The sequence below is a fragment of the Epinephelus moara genome, chromosome 2 (genome assembly GCF_006386435.1).
Source record: "Epinephelus moara isolate mb chromosome 2, YSFRI_EMoa_1.0, whole genome shotgun sequence".
NCBI classification, from domain to species: Eukaryota; Metazoa; Chordata; class Actinopteri; order Perciformes; family Serranidae; genus Epinephelus; species Epinephelus moara.
Genome location: NC_065507.1, coordinates 1,265,157 through 1,293,025, shown reverse-complemented (window position 1 = coordinate 1,293,025; position 27,869 = coordinate 1,265,157). Strand labels below are relative to the sequence as shown.

Genomic DNA, 27,869 nt, shown 5'->3' with positions numbered 1-27,869 from the left:
ATATTTGGTCTTGCTGGAGGTTTGTACTGTCTACTAGATTCTGTGTGCTGCTGAGACAGAAAGGCGTTATATGTCGTCTTACTCTGACGGGCTCCACTGTGGCATCGCTGTTTCCTGTGATGGTTACCAGCCAATCAAAGTACTCGATCCACAGAGCAGAGCTGATGTATTATACAGTAGTTCTGGGTATCAAACTTCAGTACTTGACGGTACCGCCTGGCGTGTCTGCAGCAGCGAGGATCAGTCTGCAGCGGAGTAAAGCTTTAATGTCCCAGAGGGCTGTTTCAGCTTACAAACAGCAGTCAATGAATAATAAATACAGAAAAGCTCAGAGATCAATACGAGCAACAGTGAAGTGTGCGCTTTAACTATCATCATTTTTACTCCTCATCCAGAGCGCAGCAACAAGAAGAAGCTAGAAACCACTTTACATCCACAGCTGCTAATAGACTGAACCACAGAATCACAAACTTCATTCACAACACTGACATTCAAAATCTAAATTAACACTTATTTTTTCTTTCTTCTTTTTTATACGGCTTTAAACCCAGTGTCTCTGCAGAGTTGCAGATAAAGATTAGGCTGCTAACTACTGTCATCAAACTCCAGTGGTGGCTGCGTAGGACTGATCCTGATCCAAACATTTTCTAAAACTCCAGAGCGCTGTGAGGGGGGCGGGGTTCAGCCCACTTGACATGCTGCTGTGTTGTGCTATGGGCTATTCAGGAGCTGGAATTTGTTATTTACGTGACAACACCTGAACGCAACACAGGCTCCGCTCCAGTTGAGTGTATGTACAGCGCCGTGCTGGGCTGCTGTGCCTAACAGCAGTCTTTAGATGGTCATTTACACACTGTCCATAACAATAACTATGTCAGGTAACAAACTGCGTCGGGTCGGGTTCAGACTTAAAAATCAGAAACCTCGGTTACCTCAGGCTCAGTTATAATTGTCTCGGACTCGGGTCGTTGGGGCGGCGAGGGGATGCCCCTTATATAATGGTAGGGGAAACACTGACGTCGGTATAACTACGCAAATTGACGTTTTTCCCTTTGACAACAAATGCACTTGGTTGGTTTTAGCTTTACAATCTTACAGGAAGTGAACACCAGCCTCCCGTGTGAAAGTCAGTGGTCGTTGGACTCATCCACCACCCCTCCTGCCCACTCGACTCGGACTTCCGCTCCCTTAACTGACATTGTTGTCAGCGACCGGCCAGATATCATGCCAACATGAAAGGACAGCTCGGTGTCTGGCGCCGGAACACACTGACCAAGCACCAATTTTAAACACCTTCGGGGTGAGACCAGCTGCCTAACTCTGCGTAAGGCGGTGCTCATACACAATGGTGCTTTGAGCTAAATGCTAACATAACCATGCTCATAATGACAATGCTAAGATTCGCTAATAAGCAGTCAAGCAGACCAAACAAGTCCAGCTGAGGCTGATGTGAATGTCATTACTTCTGCAGGTATTTGGTCGTAAACCAAAGTATTGGAGCTGATGATGGCGCTGGATAGAAATTTACCAAACTCTGTAAGATACATCTTCTGGGCACTACAGATATCCGTACCGTGTTGATGTATTTGACAGGATAATTGTTAACCTTCTCACTCATCACAATGTATTCGTTTGGGACTTTGAATATCGGCTGTAAATGTCATGGCAATCCATCCAGTGGTTGTAGTAGATATTTCACTGTGGACCACAAGTATCGACCTGCTGTTGGCACGAGAGGAAAGGTCAGAGGATCATTAAAGTCAGCAGGCTGTATCCTCTGGGGATAATGAATGTCTGCAAAACAATTGTAGTAATCCATCTCGTAGTTGTTGAGATATTTCTGGACCAAAGCTGTGAACTGACGGACGGAACAAAAGTGCAGTAGCAAAAGAAAAGGGTTGTTTATAAGTTCTGGTCCGACCATCAGCTATGCCCAGTTCTGTTCAGGGTCATGGAGGCTCTGCAGTCTGTCCAAGTTCACACTGGGTGAGAGGCAGGTCAGACCTGGACAGGCTGACCACATTTATGAAAGTTAATGATCATATGACTGCATTTTGACAAGTTCTGTTCTCTGTTTCCGCTGCGCAGATTAGATTTATTCAATTTATTTCTAATTTATCTGCATTACTGACCGCCTGTCTGACTTCCTGTCTCTCTCTCTGCAGATGTCCAGCTACAAGCGAGCTACGTTGGAGGAGGATGAAGTGTCGGATGCTCCAGCTGAGGTAGCCTCGTCTCCTGACAGAGTGGAGGTCAGTGAAAACAAACACACAGAAATTTGTGAAAGCAAGATTCTTCTATAGAGGACAATAAATAATGAATCTTATCTGACACAGACACAAGTAAAGAGAGGACAAAGACAGAACTGGATCTCAAAGGTAGCAGACATTTTGTCTGTCCGAGATACTCGGCGAGGACAGTGACTCAGCTCAGCTGAGAAAATGAGTTTTACAAATATAATTCCTGGCGTCCTCAGGAAATCTCCTAAAACCTCCCGTGGCTAAGTGGTACCAGGTGAAGTCCTGGACTCAGAGAGATTTAAATCCTGAGGCAGAGTCACAGAGCCAGACCTTGGGGGGGCTCAGACTGAAAACACAATTGGGTGCCACCATCGTGTGGGTCCACCACCCACAAAGAGAGGAGCAGCGGGGGGGTCTGGAGCGTTGCCATTCAGAAACTTTGGCTCAACAAAAGTCAGCTCTGTGGAGGAGAAAAAGAAGGCAGCGCTGGTAGAGGAGGTTCAGTGATACCCAAAATATTGTAGCGTCCCTCAGTGAGTGAAATCAGCCTGAATTAAAGCGGCACAGGGAGCAGTGCTGGTGGGGGGGTGTTGTTTAAGGGTTAAAGATTATCAGATAGCAGCACGCTTTACAGAAGTTTATAATCCTCACAACTCTGGGAACTATTTTATCTTTTGTCACAGCAGCATTTAAGTTATAACGTGATTTCACAGGACTTTGTGTTTGCATGTATTTGATGAGCTACCACAGAGCCTGCTTCAACTATTTAGCTGGAGGCTTCTGTGTCGAGACCCCTGCTGCGACATCAGACTTTATCTCAGCTCTAACATTACCAATAACAAGTCACCCAGTGCACCCTGACTCCCAGCACCAGCTCTGGAAACCAAACCTGGATCAGGCCCCGGGCAGGGCACGTTCTGTCTGTGCCCATGTCTCAAACAGTAGCTGGAGTTGGAGTCTTTAGTTGGGGTCCTGGAGGTGGTGTCTGCTCGGGGAGACATGGGCCAAATCCACCTGGAGAAACAAACTTCTTTTAATCACTCTTTTATTTCCTTCTCATTATTTAGCCAGAGAGATTTCACTTTTGCAGACACACCCAAATCAAACTCACACTGTTGCACTCCTTTAAACCTACAGCTGCTGCCACAAACCCCATGCTGGACCATAAGATGGTTCATAAAGCCCCGTCTCCACCAAACCCTTTCAGTCCAGTCCCTCTGGAACCAGCAGTAAGCCTTCAGACATGGTACCTAGACCCTCGGTCTGTTCAGACAGTCCTCTTAAATGTGGGTGGGGTTGTTGTCACTCACTGCTCCGTCCAGCACTCGCTGTATTTCCTCATCAGCGGTGACACAGATGGAAGTCTGCACCTGGTTTATCGTCCACAGAACGAGGCTGCACGCCCACATTTTCACAACAAAATAGAACAGGCTGCAGTGAGAGTCTCTCTCCATGGGATATTTAAAAATAGCATCCTTCCATCCATTTTCATCCGCTTATCCGGGGTCGGGTCGTGGGGGCAGCAGGCCGTGCAAAGCACCCCAGACGTCCCTCTCCCCAGCAACACTTCCCAGCTCCTCCTGGAGGACCCCGAGGTATCCCTCCAGTGTGTTCTGGGTCTGCCCCGGGGCCTCCTACCAGTGGGACGTGCCCGAAACATCTCCAGCGGGAGGCATCACAGGAGGATCCTGATCAGATGTTGAACCACCTCAACATGAAGGAGCAGCGGCTCTCCCCCGAGCTCCCTCCAGATGTCTGACTCCTCCCCCTATCTCTAAGGCTGAGCCCAGACACCCTACAGAGGAAACTCATTTCAGACGCTTGTATCTGTGACCTCATTCTTTCAGTCACTACCCAGAGCTCATGACCATAGGTGAGGGTTGGGACGCAGATGGAGCAGGAAATCAAAAGCTTTGCCTTTCAGCTCAGCTTCCTCTTCACCTTTAAAAAAGTTAACAAAGCAATAAATCATAGCTATGAATCGTAATACTTGTATAATCGTGATCGTATGGAACTGGGAGATAAACACATGGTTGCTGCCCTGATAAATATCCCTGTGGACGTGTTGTGGACAAACAGGGAGCACTCAGGGTGTTCCCAGGGTTTAGGCCTGGGGATAACTCCAGATAGGAAGTTCTCGTCCAGCTGTTTGTGTTCAGGCTCCTTGTGTCTCTGTCTCTCTCAGGTGGGTTTCAGGAAGGGAGGTGTGGACATTCTGGGCAGGAGGACTCAGCTGGAGGTTCTGCTGTCAGTCCTGCTGCTGGCTGCCCTGCTGGCTCTGCTGGCCTGTCTGCTGGTCCTGGGACTCGGATTCAGCTCAGGTAACAACCCCCGCCGGCTGCCCTCTGCCTCTTCCTTTCCACCTCTATCTCCTCTATCTCGTACCGCCTTTCTTTCCTTTGTTACCTCACTGATTCTTCTGCACCGCAACTTCTCCTGTCTCTTCTCCACTCATCTGTCTTTTCATTGTCTGCCTCTCCTTTCATCTCCTGACCTTTGTATACCTTTCCTACTGCACCAGTTCTTGTCGACCTCCTTCTAACCTTTACCCCTGCCTTTCCTTCTCCACCTCTTCTTTTCATTCTCTGCCCTCCTTTCCTTTCCTATCACCACTTCGCTCCTCTACGTCCTCCGCACCTCCCCAGCATCTCCTTTCCATTCTTATCCTTTCCTATCCCACCCATTCTTCACAGCCTCCTCCTTTCCATCCCTTCCTCCCCTTGCTTTATTGCTTTTTTCCTTTCCATTCCTCTCTTGCCCTCACCCACTTTTCGCCACCTCCTCTTCCCATCTCTGTTCCCTTTCGTTTCCTTCACTACCTACTTATCCTACTCTGCCACCTCCTTTTCTACCTTCCTTACTCTTCCTGTTCCTTCCTTCTCTACTACAGCCTTTACACCTCCTCCTTTGATTCTCAGTCTCCTTTTTGGTTTAGTTTTCTTCTCTTGCCCCTCCGACCCCCACCTTACCTTCCTTCTTTCCTTTACCACAGCCTATGCTTCTCCACCCAACCTCCCCCCCATTCCTTTCCTTTCCTATCATTTCCCTTTCTTTCCTATCCACACCCATCCTTCTCTGCCTCATCTCTGCCTTCCCAGCATCCTCCTTTTGTCCTCTCTTATTTTTCTCCTTTTCCTTTCATTTCCTTACCTATACCTCTTCTGTCTACCCATCCCTTTCCTTTCCTGCCCATGACCCTCCTTCTCTACCTCCTCCTTTCCTTCAAGACCTCCTTCTGTGCCTACCTATGTCCTTCTTCCCTTCTCTGCCTCCTCACTTCTTTTCCTGCCTACCCTTTCCTCTTATCCTTTCCTACCCCAACCTTTCCTTATCTACCTCCTCCCATCCCTCTCAGTCTCAGTTTCACCACCTCTCTGAGCAGATTTAAAACTTTTACATGTCTCCTGCAGTTCAGCTTCACTCACTCCCTTCTTTTCTTTCCCATAATGCCGTGCAGACAGTGGGCGTAGCCTGTGCCTGTCGGAAGCGTGCGTCACGGTGGCGAGTCAGATGGTGGAGGCGATGGACCGCAGCGCCGACCCCTGCCACGACTTCTACCAGTTCGCCTGCGGAGGCTGGATGAGGAAGAACCCGTTGCCTGACGGACGGTCGCGCTGGTCCACGTTTAATAGCATCTGGGAGCAGAACCAGGCACTGCTCAAACACCTGCTGGGTGAGAGGGGTGGAGAGACAGATGGTGGAGAGACAGACGGGTGGAGAGGGCGACACAGCTGACTTAAACATTTAAATTATCTTTGAAATAAAAGATTAATTTTCTGGATAAGACATCACTTTATGTGCTTTTAACTTATTAAAGTTTGGCAAACGGCCCCATAATGAAAAACCTTGCTGAGGTTTTACTCAAAATTACGTCAGTGTACCAAAACAGATTGTAATAATTAGCTATAACTCATAATCCAGAGATCCAGACACAACCAGTCCTACGTTATCTTTGGTCTGGAGCAGAGTGGATTAACTCAAGATTATAGATATTGAAGAGGAATGTCATAGACTGGGAAATTCTTAGAAAACTGATAAAGCGTAAAAAAAACATCTGGACCGTTTTTGTTTGCTTCAGCTATAATGTCATTTTCATGCCTCTCCAAACGGCCAGAGGCATTGTGTTTTTGGGTTGTCTGTCTGTCTGTCCCATTCTCATGGATGAGATATACCTGAGAAACACCTTGAGGAATTTTTTTTAATTCAATGGTGTTCATTATGTCCTCAGTTTCTGATCATGACTGTAGTTGTTCTTTCATCTCAGACATGTGTTAGGACAAGGTATGTAACATCCTAACACATGTCTGAGATAAAAGAACAACTGAAGTCATTATCAGAAATCTCTTTAGCTTTGGCACAAACGTCCACGTGGACTCAACGATGAACTGATTAGATTTTGGTGGTCAAAGGTCACTATGACCTTGTATCTGTCTCGTTGTGGTAAATGTGATATCTCAAGAACACTCTAAAGGGAATTTGGTGGTCAGTGGTCAAAGGTTACTGTGACCTTGCGTCTGTCTCATTCTTGTGAACGCGATATCTCAAGAAAGCCTTGAGGGAACTTCTTCAAATTTGTCACAAACATCCACTTGGACTCAAGGATGAACTGATTAGACTTTGGTGCTGCCGGGGGAAGATATGTGTGAAGCATCTATGATTTCCCAAATGTGGATGTAAATTATAATTGCAACTTGATGCATACAATAATCCTGGTTTACTGAAGTTCTCTTCCTTTGAAAACTCCTCCCCCTTCGAATTCCTCTCTTGTTCCCATTGAAAAGTTTTTTGGTAGTTTCTGGTTGGGATCCTTCCCTTTGCTTCACCTGTGCTCCATCTGACATAGTGAACCCTGACAGTTTGTTTGTTTCGCAGAGAATGGGACTTTTAACGGCAGCAGCGAAGCAGAGAGGAAGACTCAGTCCTACTACCTGTCCTGTCTCAACACCCAGAGGATCGAAGACCTGGGAGCTCAGCCTCTCATCGACCTCATTGCCAAGGTAACCACTCAAACATCTCATCACCGTGGTGACTGCATCATTCAGGTACAACAGGACTGCATGGTTCATCTCCCCCGAGGGATATTTGTATATGTGACATATGAAGCTGGTGAAAAAATATATCGCCCTGCACTGAGGACTCATTACCAGAGGTCACTGTGAGGTTCAGGAAGTTAATAGTGTCAGTTTCAGCAAATTATTTGTCTGTGAACTTTAGTTTTGGATAAAAAAGAATGGAAACCGTCTAGAATTAAAAAAGGGTGTCATCAGCAAATAGGCGTTGATTTTTATGACTTTGTGTCTTTAAAGACAGGTAACTATTCTGTTCTAATTCAGTCCTGCTTATATTTACAAGAGAAGTGATCTCAAGTGTTGATGCACCAGATAATCTGTAAAAATATGTAAACTATCAGTATATTTGTCCTGTGACGGACACCTGTACTCGGTCTCTTTCTGTAGATTGGGGGCTGGAACATGACGGGTCCCTGGGAGAAGGAGAACTTCATGGAGGTCCTGAAGGTGGTTTCTGGTCCATACAGAGCTCAACCTTTCTTCAGTGTCGGAGTCAGTGCTGATCCCAAAAACTCCAACAGCAACGTCATCCAGGTAAACCAGAACCAGACTGAACCAGACTGAACCAGACCACAGGGAGTTAATGAAGTACTAAAGTTAATACAGAAGCACTAACTGAAGTAGCCAACCATCCAGACTTTCATGATCAGAGTATCATGTTCACATGAACCTTAGACCTTGAGAGAAAACAGGAATATTAAAGCAACACACAATATATATCCAAGATCCTTGTGATGATACATCAGCTCACAACAGGTTGGATGACTCCTCCGTCATTGCTTGAGAGCGTCTGTTTCGCTTGCACTGGCACTATGCAGTTTCGGGGTTCAGGTAGGAACCCGGACACAAAAAAGACTACAAAATTTAGCTGCTTTACAGCATACGGCATATCCCCCTCCTCGTCATAGCGTAGCTGAACTGAGGTGAACGAAGTTAGACATGGTTGACCCAGAAAATTCGAAGCTTCGAACCTTCGTTCGATAGCACGGGATTCGATTGTGAACAATTTTTTTTGAAGCTTCGGCGCTTTTTTTTCTGTTTTTTGGGGGAAGCCTTAAACGCAACACTAACCCCCACCAGTCCGATACTGACAACAAGCACGCTCTCAGAGCTGGCAGACATGTCCAAGAGGTCATCAGATGTGTGGTTGCACTTTAAAATATGCCCCAACAACCCCCAGAAAGCAGAGTGCCAGATTTGCCAAAAGCAATTGGCATATCACAACTCAACAACAAATTTGGGAAATCACTTGAAAAACGTAAGTAGTAACTAGTAGGCCTAATATGCATTTTCCAATTCCACCGGTCCGCTCTGAGTCTGGTGTCAGAGACACTTATGATGCTCTGAGTTGCACATGCAGTGTGCGCCGAGGGTTTTAATTTAGTGTTCAGTCAAAAGTTAAACACTACTTATCACCGACCATTAGTGTTTTTTCGTTTGTGAATATTTTTATCTTAATTCTAGTGTTGGAAGAAACTACGTTTTTGCCATCATTTTTTTTTTTTCGCACTTACTCACAGTAACAAGCGTAGTTGTCGTCAACTAAAGTAATCTTGAAGTTATATTCCCTTCATCTGCACCGCTGCCTCTCTGCTGTCTTACTTCACTCTGTGTGTGTGCTGTGAGGAGCAGGTCAGCCCTGACATGCAGAGAGCAACTCATTTCTGCGTTTCGGCCTAATCATGTATGTACAAAATGCTATAAGGCTACTCTACCTGTTCTGATGACATGATGATTGCGCATTACACGGCCAGCTTCAGGAAGTTGGCTTGTCAACAAATGCGCACGCAGAAAGATTTTTGCGACAGTTGTAACAGACAATACCGTTTTTCGTCTGTAGGGGGAGCCCGTGAGCTAAAAAGAGCAATCCTACATTGTGTCGCTTTAATGTTTTTTCATTACAGGCAAAAGAGAAAACAAGGGAAACAAATTATTGACTTAACAGCCGGAACATGGGAGAGAAGTGCTAAGAAGAAATAACAGACGCGTCTATAATCCCGCGACAACTCGGCAACTCCATGTGCTGATGAAGACTCTGTGGTTTGAGTGAAAGCTCCAGAAAAGCTCCTAAATTGGACCTTTCAGTGAGAATGGTCTGTAGGCTGGGTTTTCGACTGTCGTACAAAACAAGACATTTGAAGATGGTTGCTCCGACCTGCAGCCAACATTTCTAACTTTATAATTGGAGCTCCTGGTGCTCGGAGCTGATTGGTCCACAGGTCACCCAGGTGTCTGTGCGATCACACGTCAGGCTGCAGTACAACAGTTTGTTAGATATTTGATGATTAGTGGTCGTCATCCACACACCTGTTGATCTCTGCCCAGGTGGACCAATCAGGGCTCTTCCTGCCGTCCAGGGACTATTACCTCAACAAGACAGCCAATGAGAAGGTGAGAATCCTCAAAGCTTGGATGAGCGTTGTGCCTGTGTTTATTAACTTTAGATGATTTGAGGCTTCAGAGTGTTGACTGTGTAACGCACAGACGTTTGATTAAAGAAATCAGTCATGTTTCTAAATGCCAGGTGCTGGCGGCGTACCTGGACTACATGGTGGAGCTGGGGATGCTGCTCGGGGGCGAGAGGAGCTCCACCCAGGTCCAAATGCAGCAGATTCTGGAGTTTGAGACGGCGCTCGCCAACATCACCGTCCCGCAGGACCAACGGCGAGACGAGGAGAAGATCTACCACAAGGTCACCATCGCTGAACTCCAGGTGAGCTCACGTCTCAACAACTATAATGGGATGGATTGTGATGGTTCATCATTCATGTCCTACCTCCGGATGAACCAAGAACTTTGTTGATCCTCTGACTTCTCACGTAGCGCCATCATCAGGTCAACATTTTAGTGTTTATGACCTGCAGATCTAAAGACAGTCACGTCAGCCTCAGCTGGACTGTGTGTTTGCTGCTGATTAGCTAATGTTAGCATGCCAACATGCTCAACTAAAGTTGGTCAACATTAAACATCAGCATGTTAGCGTTTAGCCTGTTTTTTTGTAGGTAGGCTAACAACAGAGACAGGTAATGTGTTGTTGTTTAAATTCTATCACTGACTCTGTATCTCTAACTCATTATTAGAGCGGCTGTTTGTGCTTTTGGAGATCACATGTAAACCTAAACATGTATGACCTGCGCTCCAGGTTTTGACCTTTAATGTGTGTTTTTTTTAATGTACTGATGCGTCTTGGTGCGTCTGCAGCGTCACTGTTCACTGATTCATCCGCAGCCTTCTTCATCAGAGCAGTAATAAAGATGTGCGTATTGTGTTGAGTGCAGTCCCTCTCTGCTGCAGCTCTCCGTCCTTCAGGGTTGCAGATGCTTCTGGGGTCACCATGGCAACTGTTGCCAAGAGCTGTTGCTATGTGCCTGCATCTCTGTGGCAGAGACAGAGAGGGAGGTTAGATAACAGGTTATTACATAAACACAGCTGATATGAAGATGAAGGAGAACTCAGGCTTCAGTGCAGATTCACCCTGTTTGTTTGTCCTCAATCGTAAAGGTGGACATTGTTTATCATTGTTGTTGTTTATGGAGTCAGGTGAAGTGACATCAGTCAGAGCAGATCAGAGCAGAGCAGAGCAGAGCGCCCCCTGTAGGTCAGCTCAGTCCTGTAGTTTATAATTGATTCATGTTTATGTCCATTAACAGTCCGGTAAAATGAAAGAGGACCCATCAGCGCCCTCTGTCTGCAGCCTGAGTCAAACTGTCAACATGTTCTCATCAGAGATCTCTCATCTCAGACGCTCCAGGTGTCCTGGCTTCGTGTTGTTGACGTTCTGGGACGCCCTGCAGGAACTCTCCAGCTCCTTATATTACGTTGTTACCAGCAGTGTTTCAAACTGACGCCATCCAGCAAAGTATCATAGTGCTGCGACAGGTGCCCTCTGGCCGACTGATGGTGTATCATGCCACCTCCAAAGGAGCCTTTCAGCCACATTTCAAATTGACGCTGCCCAGTGATGTATCAAACCGCCATGACAGGTGGCTTTTGGCGTCGGTGTCTGACGATGAATTCACCAACTAAGCGGCTGTATTTGAGCTCAGAATGAGAACGGGCTGGTTTATGACGGGCTTTTCCATACACACGTGCTGGCTTGGATTGACTCAGCTAGACTCGGCGCATCAGTCCAGCACTACACTGCAAATTCTCTTTGGAGTCCCCCAAGGATCAAGTCTTGGCCAGCTACTTTTTAATTTTCAATTTTTTTTACTTCTACTTTTAGAGGGATGCTTAAAATAAATGGAAGAGTCACAGTTGTAATTTTGACTTTTAAGGTATGTTGACTGATTCATGACACCAACTCATGCCTTGATGTGAGAAAGTATTTCACCTTAAAGCTCCAGTGTGTCGGATCGAATGGGATTTAAAGGCAGAAAGTGAATATAATCAGTCTGTTTCTTTAGTGTATAATCAGCTGAAAATAGCAATCCTTGTGTTTTTGTTCCCTCAGAATGAGACGTTTATATCTCCACAGGGAGCAGGTCCTCGTCTACAGAGATCACCATGTTGCACTGCCATGTTTCTACAGTAGCCCAGAATGGACAAACCAAACACTGACTCTAGACAGAGATGTTCATGTTGTCGCTCATGTAGTTAGCAGCCCCTCCAAGATGAGTGGTGTAAATCAGCTGGTCTGGAAGAGACCTCTGAGGATAACTCAGCTCCTGAACAGTGAACACTGAAGGAATTCTGACCAGGAGAAGTTTCAGCTGGTCGTAATCCGTGGTCCTCACCGCTAAATCTGACACACTGTTCCTTTAAAAGTTGACAGTGGCCTTTGAGCGGCACATTGAATTATTTCTCTCACAGTTTCTGCAGCTCGCTGACCGTGCACGCTTCACTCCTCTGATGGTTTCCTTTAAGGTGCCGACAGGATCACAGGAGCTGTAGTCTGCATGATGTCATGTGACAATTGATTGACACGCCACTGAATCGTCACTGAATGTTGACGCTGAATAATGACGATGAAGCACATCTGATATCACCACAACCTGACTCAGGAGATGGTCCATCTTTGTCCTCTCTATCGACTCGGCACAACTCGGGGCGTTAAAACTGGTCATAGAAACGCAAACAGACGCAGCAGTTTGCCTCAATACCAAAAGTGCCAATGGAAAAGCCTTCTGTGCAGTTATTTGTCCAGGTTAACATTTCCTGCAGTTTTTTGTCTCTCTAAGATGATGAAGAGTTGGAGCTCCTCCTCCTCCTGACTGTGACAACCAGCCTCTCAGAAGGAGAAACACTGATAGATGTGTGTTGTTGTGCTTCAGTGTGAACACATCAGCTATCAGAGACTGTGCATCTGTTGTAGGTTTGAATTACTAAAAGCTGCAAATCAGTCAGTGAACGCATCTGTTCACTTCCTCAGTAACAGAGTGAGTTATAGTTTCATCTGGTCAGAAAGGTTTGTTAGAGTGACTGAAAGTGGCTCCAGCGCCCTCTGCTGGGAAACACCAGACATGAGCCTCGTTGTGTCACTTGCACTAACTTTCAAACTAAATTTCATTAAAGATCAAAACTTGCAGAACTTTGCATTTTTGTTTTATACAAAGGAACAAACTGGTTATATTTTGTGTTTCTGTTGAGAATAACTTCAGCACACAAACATGAGTCGCTCACACGAGACTTGGAGTCTTCTCTCTGCACGGCCTCCAGTTTTCACTTTTTGGGATCAGTTTTTCCTCTCAGTGGAGAAATGAAAATAAACATCATGTATCGTAAAGGATCACATTAATATTTCCAAAGTTTAGATTAATAATACAGAAGCTGACAGAGCATTTCATTTTTCAGTGCTCTAAAAAAATACCAAATTTGAAATGATGATGTCACAAGTATGAGAATGTTGTCGTGATGATGATTATATTTTCACTCTGAAGCAGAGAGGCCATGATTACCCTCAGCTAGACTTCCTGTCACAATGTGTTTTGCATGGTGCTTGACAAATGACCTAATGAATAAAATAAAAACATGAAAACTCAGCTTCATACAAACACGCACCCCAAAACTGAAATAACACCAAGCCAGTTTAAAGGAGAACACAAACAAGTGTACATACAGGATTTTGAGACTAAATAAAAAAAAGTAAAAATAAACAGCGAGGATAAAATAAGATAAAAGCAACGATTAGATCAAATCAAAGGTATTTATATAATTGTGTAATTTCTTCCAGCACCAGAAATCATCTGCTTATCTGTATCTCTAATTTAATATCTCTTCTTCTGTGGTATTTTAGCTGTTGGCTCCGGCCGTGGACTGGTTGGACTACCTGTCGTCCTCTCTGTCTCCTCTGGAGCTGAACGACACTGAACCTGTCGTCCTGTACGCCAGAGAGTACCTGCAGCAGGTGTCTGACCTCATCAACAAGACAGAGCGCAGGTCAGAAACTGTCCAGGGTCAAAGACGGCAGCAGGTCTCTCACCTGTCTCTCACCTGTCTCACCAGCTGTCTTTCTGTCTGTCTGCCTGCAGTCTGCTGAATAACTACATGATGTGGACGCTGGTTCAGAAGAGTGTAGCTAGTTTGGACCAACGCTTTGAGAACGCTCAGGACAAACTGCTGGAGAGTCTCTACGGCACCAAGAAGGTACTCATACTGCAACACTACTGCTGTTATTGCTGCCACTTGTTTTACACCACAGATAATATCGTTACTGCCAATAATACAGATAATACCAGTGTTAATGCTACAACTACTACAAATATTACTGTTAGTACTGCTATCCACCTTATTTCTGAGGGCGCTGCTGTAGGAATGAAGATGGGTGCAACTTCCGGACAGAGAGAGGAAGTGGCAGCAAACTATTTAATCACACAGACTGTCTCTGATTTGCTCCAGTGACTAATCTCGGTGGCTAACCACCAACAGCGGATCTTTTCTGAAGTAATTCACCTTTAATACAGCAAACACTGCTTTGTTTTAACATTAAATTAATAACATTAAATTGGCGTTTTCTAAAATGTCCCTGAGGAGCTCTGGTACCTGTTGTGCTGTCCACATCTGTAACGTCATTACCAACCAGAGTGTTGAACATGCACCCAACACAAACAGGACAGTTTTCATCACGGACCTACAGAGAGGAATAGATAACCACCCGTTCTGTGTAACCTTCAAATGGATTGTCCGTATTGAAAAATAAAATGCTCTTGGGGCGTCGGTGGCTTAGTGGATAGAGCAGGCGCCTCATGTACAAGGCTGTTGCTGCAGCAGCTCCAGCCTGTGGCCCTTTGCTGCATGTCATCCCCTCTCTCTCTCTCTCTCTCTCCCTCTCCCCTCCACACTTCGCTGTTCTGTCCATTAAAGGCTAAATGCCCAAAAAATACCTTTAAAAAAAATAAATAAATAAAATGCTCTTTCCCTTCCTGAATCAGTACGGGATGTGGTTTGTCAGGTGTGTTCGTGCACACCCTACGCTAATGCATCCTCTGCATTTTCATATGATTTGGAATGACATAATAAATAATAAAATCAAAAGAGTTTGGAGAGGGTTAGATCATAATTGGTGGAGGAGAATGATTAATACAGTATTATATTAAATGCTCATTGAACGAGTTAGTGTGTGTTTATGAGTCGTGGGAAACAATACAAGATCTTGTAGAAGGAGCAGATGTTTACCGTGAGGTAGTTCAAACTCATATTTAACAACACGTTAACACAGCCGATGGTTTCAAGGAAGACGAGCATGCTCTGAGGCAGCCGTCAGAGATGACAGAGCTAACATGCTAACATCCCATCAGAGATGTAACAGGCGGTGTGTTCCACATGTTTTATTTCCCAATCGCTCCAAGAAAGGGGATTAGCAAATCGTTAGCATACCGTTACCACGCCAGTTTCGGTTCAGCACCGGAAGTCACGCCCATAATTCATGCAAGGCATCATGGGGGCTAGGAGTAAGGTGGATAACTGCTACTGTTTCTATTGTTATTGCCAATACTAGAGATAATAATACTGTTACTATGGCAAGTACAAGAACTTCTACTCTCACTGCTATCACTGCTGTAACTGTAACTTTATTGTTACTGGTGTAAAAACTACAGATAGTGCCAGTGTTACTGGTGCTGTGACTGATCCAGTGTGTTTCTTTGATTACAGCAGGTAGAAGTACTTGTAATGACACTATGACTACAGTAACTATGGTCAGTAATCCTCTCAGAGTCTTGGTCCTGTTGGTGGAACTGATGGACCTCAGACTGGTTCTACTGGCCTGTATCTTTGCTCTTCTAACTGGTTTTACTGGGCTCTAACTGGAACCACTCTGAGGTGTTCTCACTGGGATGTAAGAGGGCTTTATGTGTTTGGACACCTCTAACTCGCTCTAACAGGTAACAGGGAAACTGGATTTGGTCTAACTGGTGTGTAACTGACTCTAACTGGTCCTGGCCTGCTGGAGCTGTAGATGTGATGGACTCTAACTGGTTATAATGGGAAGTATGTGGTTTTAATTGAGAGTGCTGGGCTCTCATTGGTTACTGTGGATTTAAGATGGTTTTACCTGGCTGTGGACCCGAGGGTTGGGCACTGACCTCTGTCCAAATTACATCAGCACTGCAGAGGCCCAATTCACGTTAAATCCATCGAGGCTGGATGTCGGCACCTGAGTGCACCTCGAGGTGAGAACGCCGGGTTCAGACGAGGTGGAAGTGCTGTGAAGCACCCCAAAGCCTGAAGCCAGCCACGACGCTCCAAGGCTGCTCCGTCAGCCTCCCAGCCAGCCAAAACTATCGCAGGAGATTGATGCTTCAGTTTTGGCATCTGGTTTGTTTTCTTTACTAGTCTTCTACGTCACCCCTGCAGCTACAGAGAAAGTACCGAAAACAAGGACTGTTTGGTTCTGGTACAAAATTCCAGGCACCAGAGATGGTCCCAGTATCAGGTCAAATGTGAACGGTACCGAAACCGAGTGGACCCCAGTAAGCCAGGCTAATAAATGAGCCATTAGAAACTGGTTTTGCTGTGTGGCTCAAACTGGTTGTGAAGTCTCAAACTGTTCAGGTACCTTTGGGAAAACTGGTTCCAGCTGTCTGTAATTGGTTCTAATGGTTCTGCAACTGGTCCTATGTGGCTCTAACTGGTTGTGTTTTGTCGCAGTCCTGCACCCCCCGCTGGCAGACGTGTATTGGGAACACTGACGACACTCTGGGCTTTGCCTTGGGAGCGCTCTTCGTTAAAGCAACCTTCGACAAACACAGCAAAGAGATCGTGAGTCACAGCACCGTTCACACCTGAAGACGTCGTGGACATGATGTTGTCTCTACAGCAGAGACAGGTCTGATCAGTTCATCTCCGTCTCTCTGTCTCTCTCAGGCCGAGGAGATGATTAACGAGATCCGCTCAGCCTTCAAAGAAGCTCTGGACCGACTCAGCTGGATGGACGACCAAACGAGACAGGCTGCTAAAGACAAGGTACGCAGGCGGGCGGACCGACAGGTGGAGGTGAAGGGTGCTGATTGGTCTAACTGTTTCTGTTTGTCGCTCGTTAGGCAGACGCGATCTACGATATGATCGGCTTCCCAGAATTCATCCTGGACCCCAAAGAGTTGGACGATGTTTATGACGGGGTGAGTGACAGCTGTCAGTCATCTTGTCGACACAGATTTATTTTATTCCAGAGGTTGTTTGTATTTCAGTGTGACACCACAAGGCGGCGCTCTGCTGCCCCCTGCTGCTCTGATCAACACCTTCTAACGTGTTGTGTTTCAGTATGAAGTGTCAGACGACAGCTTCTTCCAGAACATGCTCAACTTCTACAACTTCTCAGCGCGAGTGATGGCCGACCAGCTGAGGAAGACTCCCAACAAAGACCAGTAATAATGATGAAGACCAGTAATACACACGAACACACACATCAGGGGTTCACAAAACGTCTTCTGTCCTTATGACCAATGAGTAGGAACACAACTTAACTCCTCTCCTCTCCTCACCTCCTCTCCTTGTTTCCTCTCCTCCTCTCAGGTGGAGTATGACTCCTCCTACAGTTAACGCCTACTACATGCCCACTAAGAACGGCATCGTCTTCCCTGCCGGGATCCTCCAAGCTCCTTTCTACGCCCACGACCACCCCAAGTCTGTTTACCTCCATATCTACCTGTGTGTGTGTGTGTGTGTGTGTGTGTGTGTGTGTGCGTGTGTGTCCACCTGTCTGTCAGCCGTTGATGACTCATTAAACCTGTAAAATAATAATCACTTACTGTGAGATGTCCCGAGATGAGAAGCTGAATTTGTTACAGACAGTCAGATATATAAACAACAAGTCCTCTAGCGCCACCCACAGGACGAGTGTTAGCTCCACTAATATCTGATCATCAGGATGTTGTTTGAAGGAGGCGCTGACGGGACTTTAGACCGTTGGTCTGTGGTTTCTGGACTCTTCGAATCTCCTGAGAAACTTTGAAAATAACTTTTTGTGTTTTCAGGGCGTTAAACTTTGGCGGGATCGGGGTGGTGATGGGTCACGAGCTCACGCACGCCTTCGATGATCAGGGTGAGTCCAAAGTTTATTTCAGGCTGCTGTCAGCCCTAGAGTGGTCTCCTCTGGTCTGAATCAGGGACTCATGTTGTTCCAAAGTTGTATAATTGCCTAGAGTTGGTTCGTGTTCTCACGGCAGCATTTACAAGAGGACCAGATCAAATGCCTTGTGTGAGAAAGCTGCTCTTGATTGGTCAGAATTTCCATGTGGGAAAAATCCAGGAAGTAAAGCAAACGTTGAAGAAGAGTACACTTGCAAGATAAATGTGACACTTTCTAATGTCACAATGGAGGGACAACTACGCAGGTTGATTTTAGCGCTGCTCATCGTGGACTATATTGCTGTCATTGTTCATTTTAGTCAAACCATACAGTTTGAAAACGAGGCGCGGCTCCAACTAGAAAACAATGTTTTGATGCATTGGATGTGCTGAATGTGCATATTAAGGCAGTACAGGAGGAGGTGCACATTAATAATCCTCCAGGACTGTAACATGCTCATGTTTAACCCAAACAATGTGTCATGTGACTGCAGTTGCTTCACATCCAGGTCGCAACACCTTCTCACCACAAACCAACCGCACCAGAGTTCCTTTGGAACCGGACTGAGACCACCTCTTCAAGAAGGTCTCAGTCCGGTTGTTTTGCTGTGTTCACACCTGCACAATGAACCGCACTGAGGGGGCAAACACACTGGAGTTAGGCTGAACCGAACCAAACAGGGCAGGTGTGAACGCAGCCTCGTTTTAAATAGACCTCCGAATACATTGATCTCCAAAATGCTTTCAGTGGCACTTATTTACAACAGGTGGTCAATAAATGAAGGAAACATGCACTTTTCTCTGATCCTTCCTTCTTGGAGTTGGGTAGAAAAATCAGAAGCCTGTCAGGAAATACCAGCGAGTATACCAGGTTGGAAGGTTCAGTGTTAACACTGAGAGTCTGTTGTAGAGAGACATCATTATCTGTGTCTGTATCTGTATGTTTGGCACCTCTAGTCCTAACTGGGTGGGGTAGGAGAGACAGTAACATCTATCTAGGTCTGATAGAAGTAATAAACCTTAAAGAACCTGCAAAGGGAGATGGTATTGTGTTGAACAGTTGACAATTTTGATTGCCCTCCTCCAGTAACAGAAACATTCACAGTGCTGTGGTTTGTGTGGAAAATAACAAAGAAGAGCTGTTTTAAAGACAATAAACAAAAGAATACTTCTCTTCACATTGGACTCAACTTCCTTCAATTTGAGAGTTTTTAGTTTCCAGAGTTTCAAAAGTTCAGTTCCTGGTGTCGTGAACTGTGTTCAGCATTGCTTCCTGCTACAATTTGTGATGAGTTATGAGTGTCTGCGTCCTTATCTGGAATCAGAGTGAACAAGTTGAGCGAATCTCACGTCCTCTGTGAGCAGGTAGGCCACTCCACATCCACGACCATCCACAGCGTCGCTGGGCTGGGCTCGCCATCACTGAGTTCATCTGTAAATCTGGTAGTTTAAAAAAAACAGCCGGAGTTCTAAAGACATTAATAAGGGGACAGAGGTTATCATCTCCTCCACGCTCACAGCTCCTAGTCTGATAGAAGAGCAGCTGGATCAGCACTGGGCTGATTGAATAATCAGGTTTAAGATCATTTTGTGGCGCTTAAAACACAACTTGCTGTGTCTGCCTGTAGCATCTATACAGGACATGTTCAGGACGTTTTTCAGGAAGTGATGTCATGCACAGGTGGGAACCATACGTAACACTCTCCACCACCTCAGGCACACAGCGTCGTACGCTCCCTGCTGGAAGCAACATGCAACTACATCTCTAAACAACATACAAGGATTAGTTGCTCTGTATTTCACGTGGGTTACATTTGTCTGTGTATTCAGATAGAAGACCGGAAGTGGGCGTCGTTTAAACCAGAAGCTCTGTTACATCGTGTGACTGTTGTATTTTCTAATCTAATATTTATTGACAATGCAATTTATGAGCCTTCAGAGCATTCAGTTGATTTAATAATGGCTTGTTTTTAATTATGAAATATATTTCCACACTTGTCTCTGTTTCTCTCTCCGACTCTATTTAAGTTTTTATTTTTAACGAAACTAAATTTGATGAACTCTCTGGACCCCGTCCCCATTGAATACTGTTTGATTATTAAAATGCATTCCATTCCATAAAAAAAAACACATAAATAAATAAAAATGGCTGTGAAGTAAATAACTGAGGAAATAAATATATAAATGATTTTGAATATAAATACATGAATAGGTCAATACAGTTCCATAAATAAATAGATAATACTTTTTTTTGGTCTGTTTTTTTTTTCTCTCTCTCTTCGTATTTTAAGTGGGTTTTTGAAATGGAGGATATGAATACATGCACCTAAAAAACGACAAGTTCTAAGCCTCATTTTGACCTATAATTTGCGAGGGTTTGATATAAATCCAGCTGCTGCATCAGACTTTTGTCTCACTACTCCTGCACATAAGGCCGTCAGGCAGCTCTCAGTCCGCTGTCTGCTGACTCAGTGGGGGAAATATTCTGAATATAGGGATCACTTTCCAGGGTGAACCCCGCCTTTCGCCCAATGTCAGCTGGGATAGGCTCCACCCCCCCGCGACCCTTAACTGGATAAGCAATTGCAGAAAATGAATGAATGAATAAAAAGATTCAGGTACATCTCTAGTCTGTCATACTACCTCACAGACATGATGTACTCTTGGAAATTTGGTGTGAAACCAAACCAGTTTGTGTCAGGGTTGGTTGTTAAGGTGTCACTGAATTGATGTTAGTTGGTGTCTCGGAGGTTTTTGGATGATTGTTGAGATTTTTAAAGGAAGTGTTAGGAGGTTGTTCTCAAAGGGAACTCTGTCTGTGTGAAACAATGAAAAATTCAAATCTAATATATTTATTTGTATCAATAATAAGTCATTTAGAACAACAGTGTCAAAAATGACCCTGCATTGTGTCCTGAACCTGAAGTTAAGTTCTTTGGATTTGATCTGTTGGATGTTTGTCTCACAGACACTTCAGTGTTTGTTAGAACCACACACATCAGTCACATTTGCCCTGAAGTGTAAATGACAGTGAAAGCATCAATAGATTATCATGACAGAGTGAAGGGAAAGGAACAATAAACATTAAACTCATCTGAGTGTTCATGTCCTCCTTCCTGCTGTCAGGTCGTGAATACGATAAAGAAGGTAACTTAAGGCCGTGGTGGCAGAACTCATCAGTGGACGCGTTTCGTCAGAGAACAGAGTGCATGATGGATCAGTACAACCACTACACCGTCAACGGAGAACATGTCAACGGAAAACAGACGCTCGGAGAAAATATTGCTGACAATGGAGGACTGAAGGCCGCCTACCATGTTAGTATCAAAATGAAACAAATGTACTGAACCATACCACACCCTGCCATATGTTTCTCATGTAGTGATGACTAAATTGATGTTATTTCATCAGGCCTATCGGTCGTGGGTCCAAAGGAACGGAGACGAGAAGAGGCTTCCTGCTGTCAACCTGACAAATGACCAGCTCTTCTTTGTGGGATTTGCTCAGGTGAGACAAACAATAACACCTCTGTTACCCCCTTAACAGAACAGCATGGAACAAGGCTCTATACTGGGACCACGTCTGTTTCTATTGATGACCAACGCTCTGCTTGTCCTGATGTCAAGTTATACGCTGATGACACTGTGACTTTTTTTTTAACCTGCTACCACTGAATTCTGCACCAGACTGATGAGGTATTCAGCCATCTGGATTAATTCTGTTCTTCAGACGTCACTTTAAACATAGAAGTGTTTAATGTGGTTTTAGTTAAAGGCCACGCAGGTGTTTTCTACAGAACTTCTCTTTAAAGCTCCGCTTTCCATCAACCTGCATCGAATCCATTAATATGAGACGTAGCTTACACACTTCACACATCAGTTAGAATCACACTGAAATGCAGTCCCTGTAGACACTCCTCTACAACGAGGAGTGTGAGGAGTGTGTTCTTTGGTTGATGTTGAATGTAGCTTTATTTAAAGTTACCGTCAATAGTAAAGATGGCAAAGGATTAGGTTATCCTGTACTGACCATTCAATGAAGTCAGTCAAACCGTTTTTTTTACTTCATTAACAAAACAAACCGTGATGCCGCCCGAGCCTCGTGTCGGTGTCGATTGAAAACACCGTACACATAAAGAGTGAAAGGAACGAAGTGGACGTTCATCAGAGGAACAACTTTTTTTTGCTTTTGTTCTCAGGTGTGGTGTTCAGTCCGAACACCAGAGAGCGCTCACGAGGGCCTGGTGACCGACCCCCACAGTCCCCCCCGATACAGAGTCATCGGCACGCTCGCCAACTCTCCAGATTTCAGCCACCACTTCAACTGTCCTGTAGGAACGCCGATGAACACCGGGAGGCGCTGCGAGGTGTGGTAGACGGACTGCTGACGAGGACGGGGGTCAGAGGAGGGTCAGGGTTAATTAGGTCAGTCTGTTAATGAACAGGTCGGTTTGTTAGGTCAGAAACGTAGAAAAACATATTTAGTACGTTAACAAGTCAGATTGTTAATCGACAGGTGAGTTTCTGAATTAGCCGGCTGGTTAGTGTCTTAATTAGAGGAGTTGATCAGGAGGTTATCAGGTTTCATTCGGGGCGCTGCAGGTGTATCTTCAGTTTCATACCGTTAATATCAATCTGTTAATTAGAGACGATCAGACTGACTTCCTGTCTGGAAACTAATCGGACTCAGTGGACTTCTCACCGAGACACGAAGGACTGATGAAGATGAAGATGGGGATGAAGCCACATGGGACAACGATGTTGCTGATTTCTGCTTTATTGCCGTTATTGATCATTATTATTATTAATGGGCTTTGGTTCGTTGGGTGTGTGTGTGTGTGTGTGTGTGTGCGTGCGTGCGTGCGTGTTGACTGTTGTATGAAAGCGCTCTGTAACTCTCTCTGATGACATCACTGTGATGACCTCAAACAAAGTTGAACTGTTACATCATCAGTCATGGCCGTGTGCGAGTGTGTGTGTGTGTGTGTGTGTGTGTGTGTGTGTGTGTGTGTGTGTGCATGCAAATCGTCTGATTAATTTTTCAATTAAGAGCCTTTTAAGGTGAAATTTTTTAGGGTTCAAATTAAATTTGGGAAAAATTGATCATTTTCATGGTTTCAGAGTAAAAACACCTTAAATTTTTATCAAATAACATAAAACTGTCTTGGACCTTCAACTTTATTTGAAAAATTAAGGGACATTTTAAGGTAGAAATTAAGGGATGGCTTTTATGTTATTTGGTAAAAAAAAATCTTAAGGGCTTTTTTGTTTAAGTCTAAAAATGGTATTAATGCTCTTAACCCATGCAGATAATCTATTTTACAATCCATTAATTCCCCCTTAACATCCCATTAAAATTACCTTAATTACTTCAGTAGTAAAGGGTGAATTTGTGGACTTTCAAGTAAAAATGAAGGGATCATGTCGGTGATGTAACGTGTTCAGTCAGCTGTCTCGTCAAACTGTAAACCACTCTACATGTCAGCGCTCTGTAACCACTAAATGCCATGCTGGTGTTGTCATGGTAACCGAATTACAAACTGTGGAGTTCAGTGTCGTTTGGTGAAATCACAACAAACGCCTTAATTAGGATTACTAAAAAACTGAATTTGAAGTGCTGCCTTATTTTCAGAAAAACGCCTTAAAAATTAGAAATAACAAAAAACCCATTAATTAATCCTTAATTTAACATCTTCACCTAAATATATTACAGTGCATTCATTATTATTAACCCCTTAAAATGTCTTTAAAATATCTTAATTGCAGCTGTATTCATGAGCAAGGTCTGTGCCATAATGTACCCCTTAATTTGCACCTTAAGGGACCTAAATTTTTAAATGTTGGTGCAAATTCAGGGGTTCACCCCAAATCCTGTGTTAATTAGCGGGATAATTCAAATGTGTTAACTGTAGGAAATGGCACTAAATCATCCCTGAACTTTTACCTTACCTGAATAATTAAGGCCATTTTAAGGTAAATTAAGAAACTATTTTTTCCCCTTTATCCTTAATTGAATCATTATTATTTGCAGTTTTAAGGTAGAAATGAAGAGATTATGCCTCACAGTGAAAATGCTGTTCAGTCTGTCGTTCTGTGTACTTTAACCACTCTGCATGTTTAACCACTAACCGCCATGCTAGTGTTGTCATGGTAACCCAAACACAGTAAATGAATCAGAACTGATTGAAAAACAAACGCCTTAAAAATTAGACTCCATTATAAAACTGACTTTGGAATACTGCCTTAAAAATTAAAAATGGACGCCTTAAAAAATAAAGTTATCAGCTGTTTGTCGAGCTCTGACGCCTCGTGATAAAAGTCCCATCAGACGTCTTAATTTTACCGTCTGACGTCACAGATCAGTCACACGAGTCTTTAAAACCTTCCAGCATAAAACTCCTTCTATTCTCAGACTGGGCCCGGGGCGTTCAGGGACTGAATGGATAACAGGGCGCTCAGGAACTTAAATTAATGTGGGGCATCAAGACAAAATGAGCATGGGGCATTCAAGAATTAAAACAAGCGTAGGATGTCCAGGAATTAAAAAGATGTGTGGGGCATTCAAGACTCAAAACCAAGTGTGGGGCTTTTAGTGTGTGTCCAGGAGGCAGATTTCTGAATCCAAGGGTAGTGAAGCCTCTGATTGGCTTACACTGACATTCTTATCCGAAACCTAACCAATCCAAAAAACAAAGGCAACAAGCATGAGCCAATCAGAGGAGGAGTAGGGCGGCTCATTCCTTTGCTATCCTAGGATTTGCATCCAGGACAGTTGTGAGTGTCTGGGAATTAAGAGTGTGAGGCGAGTGTGGGATGTTCAGGAGCAAAAACGAGTGTGGGATTTTCAGGGAGTTCAAACAGTTGTGGAGTTTTCAGGAACCTACATGAATGTCGGGCGTTCAGGAACAAAATAAACATGGGGCGTTCAGAGACTAAAATGAGCGTGGGGGTTTGACGGGTTCTGGTTTTATCCCGTGCAGTGAGTGAAGTTTAAGTGAAGTAGTTTAAACTCCTGTTTTGTTTTTTATTTTTCTGACTTAACTTCAAAAATGTTTGTTTTATCAGTTTGACTCTGAACAGGACTTCCTGTGATGTCAGAGCGTCGAGAGACGACAGCTGGTTATAAAAACACTATATGATGATTAAAACAGATGACGTATATAAGATATAGTATTTAGTGAAGATGAAGTATCATACGTGTAAACATGTTTCAGTTACATCACAATTAAAACTTCATCAGTTTGAAAACATTAGTTTCAAGACATGTTACCTCAGCGTCATTACCCACAATTCCTTTGTGTTGCTGTTTGTTGAGTGCAGGTACCTGCATGTGACAGCAGGTGGAGCTGTTCACCTGGACTCAGAGTATTCAGATTTTAAAGTGACAACACTACACACTGTACATTGTCTATCTGTCTATCTGTGTGTGTGTGTGTGTGTGTGTGTGTGTGTGTGTGTGTGTGTGTGTGTGTGTGTGTGTGCGCGCGCTTCGCTTCCTGATGACATCACTGTCCGATCCCCGTGCAGCTCCTGTGTGTTTGTCGTCGTTTGTTCAGCAGAAGAAGAAGCTGCTTCCTGCCAAAGACGTTTCTGTGTGTGTGTGTGTGTGTGTGTGTGTTGTTTGTCTATGTTTGTGAGGACCAGATCAAAGGTTCATGGAGGGTCCTCACAAAAATAGAAGTATCAAAGTGTGTGTGTGTGTGTGTGTGTGTGTGTGTGTGTGTGTGTGTGTGTGTGTGTGTGTGTGTGTGTACAGTAGTTCTGATGTAGAATAAAAGCAGCTTGTTGAAACTCTGTCTGTGTCCTGAAGGAGGCGTCGCCGCTCTGCTCGTCCAATCAGAGCGCTGTGTAAAACAAACATAATAAACACTGAATACAATAAAACTCACGGTCGTGCTCTCGTTATAAATTCTACACACTCAACATCCCATAATACACAAGTGTCATCAATCAATCAATCAATCAATTTTATTTATAAAGCCCAATATCACAAATCACAATTTGCCTCACAGGGCTTTACAGCATACGACATCCCTCTGTCCTTATGACCCTCACAGCTGATCAGGAAAAACTCCCATCTCATCTCATTTACAGTGTAAAAAAACAACTTAAAATTACAGAGGTCATATTTATATTCCCTAAAGAACACCTTGAGGGAGTACAAATTTGGCACAAACGTCCACTCAAGTGGTCAAAGGTCAAGGTCATTGTGACCTCGTCTGTCTCATTCGTGTGAACATGACATCCATCCAAAGAACACGTTGAGGGATTTTTCCAAGTTTCACTTGGACTCAGCAATGAGTTGATTAGGATTTGGTGGTCAAAGGTCAAGGTCACTGTGACCTTGTGTCCATCTTATTCTCATGAAAGTAATATCTCAAGAAGGCCTTGAGGTAGTTTCCTCAAATTTGGTACAAATGTCCACTTGGACTCAAGAATGTACTGATTAGACGTTGGTGGTCAAAACTAATTGTGACCTTGTCTGTCTCATTCTCGTCAATGCAATATCTCAAAACCACCTTGAGAAATATTTTTTTCAAATTTAGCACAAATGTTGACTTGGACTTAACAATGAACTTTGGTCCATCTGTCTGTCCATCCTATTCTTGTGAACACAGTCTCTCAACAACGTCTCAAGGGAATTCAAATTTGGCACAAACCTCTACTTGGACTCAACAATGGACTGATTAGAATTTGTCCGTTGAAGGTCACTGCGACCTTGCATCCTTCTCATACACATGATCACCATATATCAAGAACACCTTGAGGGTATTTCCTCAAATTTGGCACAAACGCCCAATTAAACTTGATGATGACCTCATTGGATTTTGGTGGCTGAAGGTCAAAGGTCAAAGTTACTGTGACTTAACAAAACATGTTTTTGCCCGTAACTATTACAAACTGTCCATGGTGCTACTATTGGGTTCAGACACATCCATCCATATTTGAAGCATTGTCTGCTGTCATGGCAACATGTGAGTCTGTACAGACATGGACGTAAACTGCAACTTGACGCGTTCGTGGAGGCAGAGCAACAGCGAGGCAGTGATTCTAGTTTACTTCTGATGCAGCTTTTGTTTTATGTGTTATTGTTACTTTTACTGAAGTTAAAGTACAGAACTAACCAGTGACCACAGTAATAAGTACAATACTACCATCTGATGATGTCATCTGTGATGTGAGGGGCTTCTATCCAATCAGACGTCGTTGTTCAAACTATCAGCCTCTGCAGCCAATCAGATTGTTTGGACAGTACAGCTCAGCACACGAAGGATAGCACTGCTGACAATCAGTGAGCGCAGACGCAACCAACACGCATCTGGTGGAATTTGGAGGTTAGTGTCGTGTGTCGTGTCTCTTTCTTTTTCACAGCAGATTTACATTGTAGTCATGTATTTAGATCTTTGGCCCGACAGCGTTCAGTGGCTTTATCTCAGATCAGTCACTGAAATGCTTTTAAAACACGTTCAGACCAACCTGTTCTCATTCAGAAGTCATCAAATATTGCCACATGGTCATTGATTACCACACAAACCCTGACAAGAAACAGGCATCCTCTTGTGGCAGTATGTCACGACAGCTAATAACGCCACCGGACGGTGTCAGTTTGAAACCCTGCCGGATGAGAATGTAAGTTCAGGAGCTGGTAAGTGAGGCGAGCAGGAGGTGAGGTGGATGGATCCAACAACACCAGACTTTCACCCAGGAGCCTGCTGTTCACTTCCTGTATGAACGTTGAGCCAAACCATGTTGCTTTTTTCCATCTAAGTTTGTTGCATGTGAAATAAAAGTAAATACGAGGTGTTTTACTGACATACGTTTATTGTGAAAAAGTGTTTGTGTCCAACAAGCAGAGACTGTAAGTTTATTTTCAGAAGACACTTTGCAACTAGATTTTTTTTCTTGCATTACATACGTAAAGTGAATGTTGGAGACAGATCAGGCAGGTTGGGTTCAATTCCAGACATCTTCCTATATAATGATGAAAACTCTGTGTGTGTGTGTGTGTGTGTGTGTGTGTGTGTGTGTGTGTGTGTGTGTGTGTGTGTGTGTGT

At 44.2% G+C, this 27,869-nt stretch overlaps 2 protein-coding genes across 3 annotated transcripts in view; one reads left to right on the top strand and one right to left on the bottom strand.

Moving 5' to 3' along the window:
- Positions 1-25,716, top strand: ece2b (endothelin converting enzyme 2b). 2 transcript variants are annotated; one of them, XM_050065345.1, is made up of 19 exons: positions 1-19; positions 2,166-2,252; positions 4,426-4,561; positions 5,698-5,913; positions 7,113-7,237; positions 7,697-7,843; positions 9,635-9,700; positions 9,834-10,022; positions 13,545-13,687; positions 13,780-13,894; positions 16,397-16,507; positions 16,613-16,711; positions 16,789-16,866; positions 17,009-17,112; positions 17,261-17,371; positions 17,722-17,789; positions 20,942-21,132; positions 21,227-21,322; positions 22,014-25,716. In XM_050065345.1, exons 2-19 carry the CDS (start codon positions 2,166-2,168, stop codon positions 22,188-22,190), a joined length of 2,259 nt encoding a protein of 752 aa, XP_049921302.1. In that variant the 5' UTR covers positions 1-19; the 3' UTR covers positions 22,191-25,716. The 2 variants fall into 2 exon arrangements, with proteins under 2 accessions (XP_049921302.1, XP_049921295.1); XM_050065338.1 differs by having other exon boundaries at positions 16,394-16,507.
- The window catches only part of abcg1 (ATP-binding cassette, sub-family G (WHITE), member 1), a 281,654-nt gene that overhangs the window by 140,329 nt on the left and 113,456 nt on the right, over positions 1-27,869 (bottom strand). The window lies entirely within an intron of this gene.

Bases quoted from the DNA above. Each gene is read 5' to 3' on its own strand.
- ece2b (XM_050065338.1), top strand. From the start codon at position 2,166: ATGTCCAGCTACAAGCGAGCTACGTTGGAGGAGGATGAAGTGTCGGAT. The intron at 16,712-16,788 runs GTACGCAGGCGG...GTCGCTCGTTAG, and splicing joins GACAGGCTGCTAAAGACAAG to GCAGACGCGATCTACGATAT. The intron at 17,113-17,260 runs GTAATAATGATG...TCCTCCTCTCAG, and splicing joins AAGACTCCCAACAAAGACCA to GTGGAGTATGACTCCTCCTA.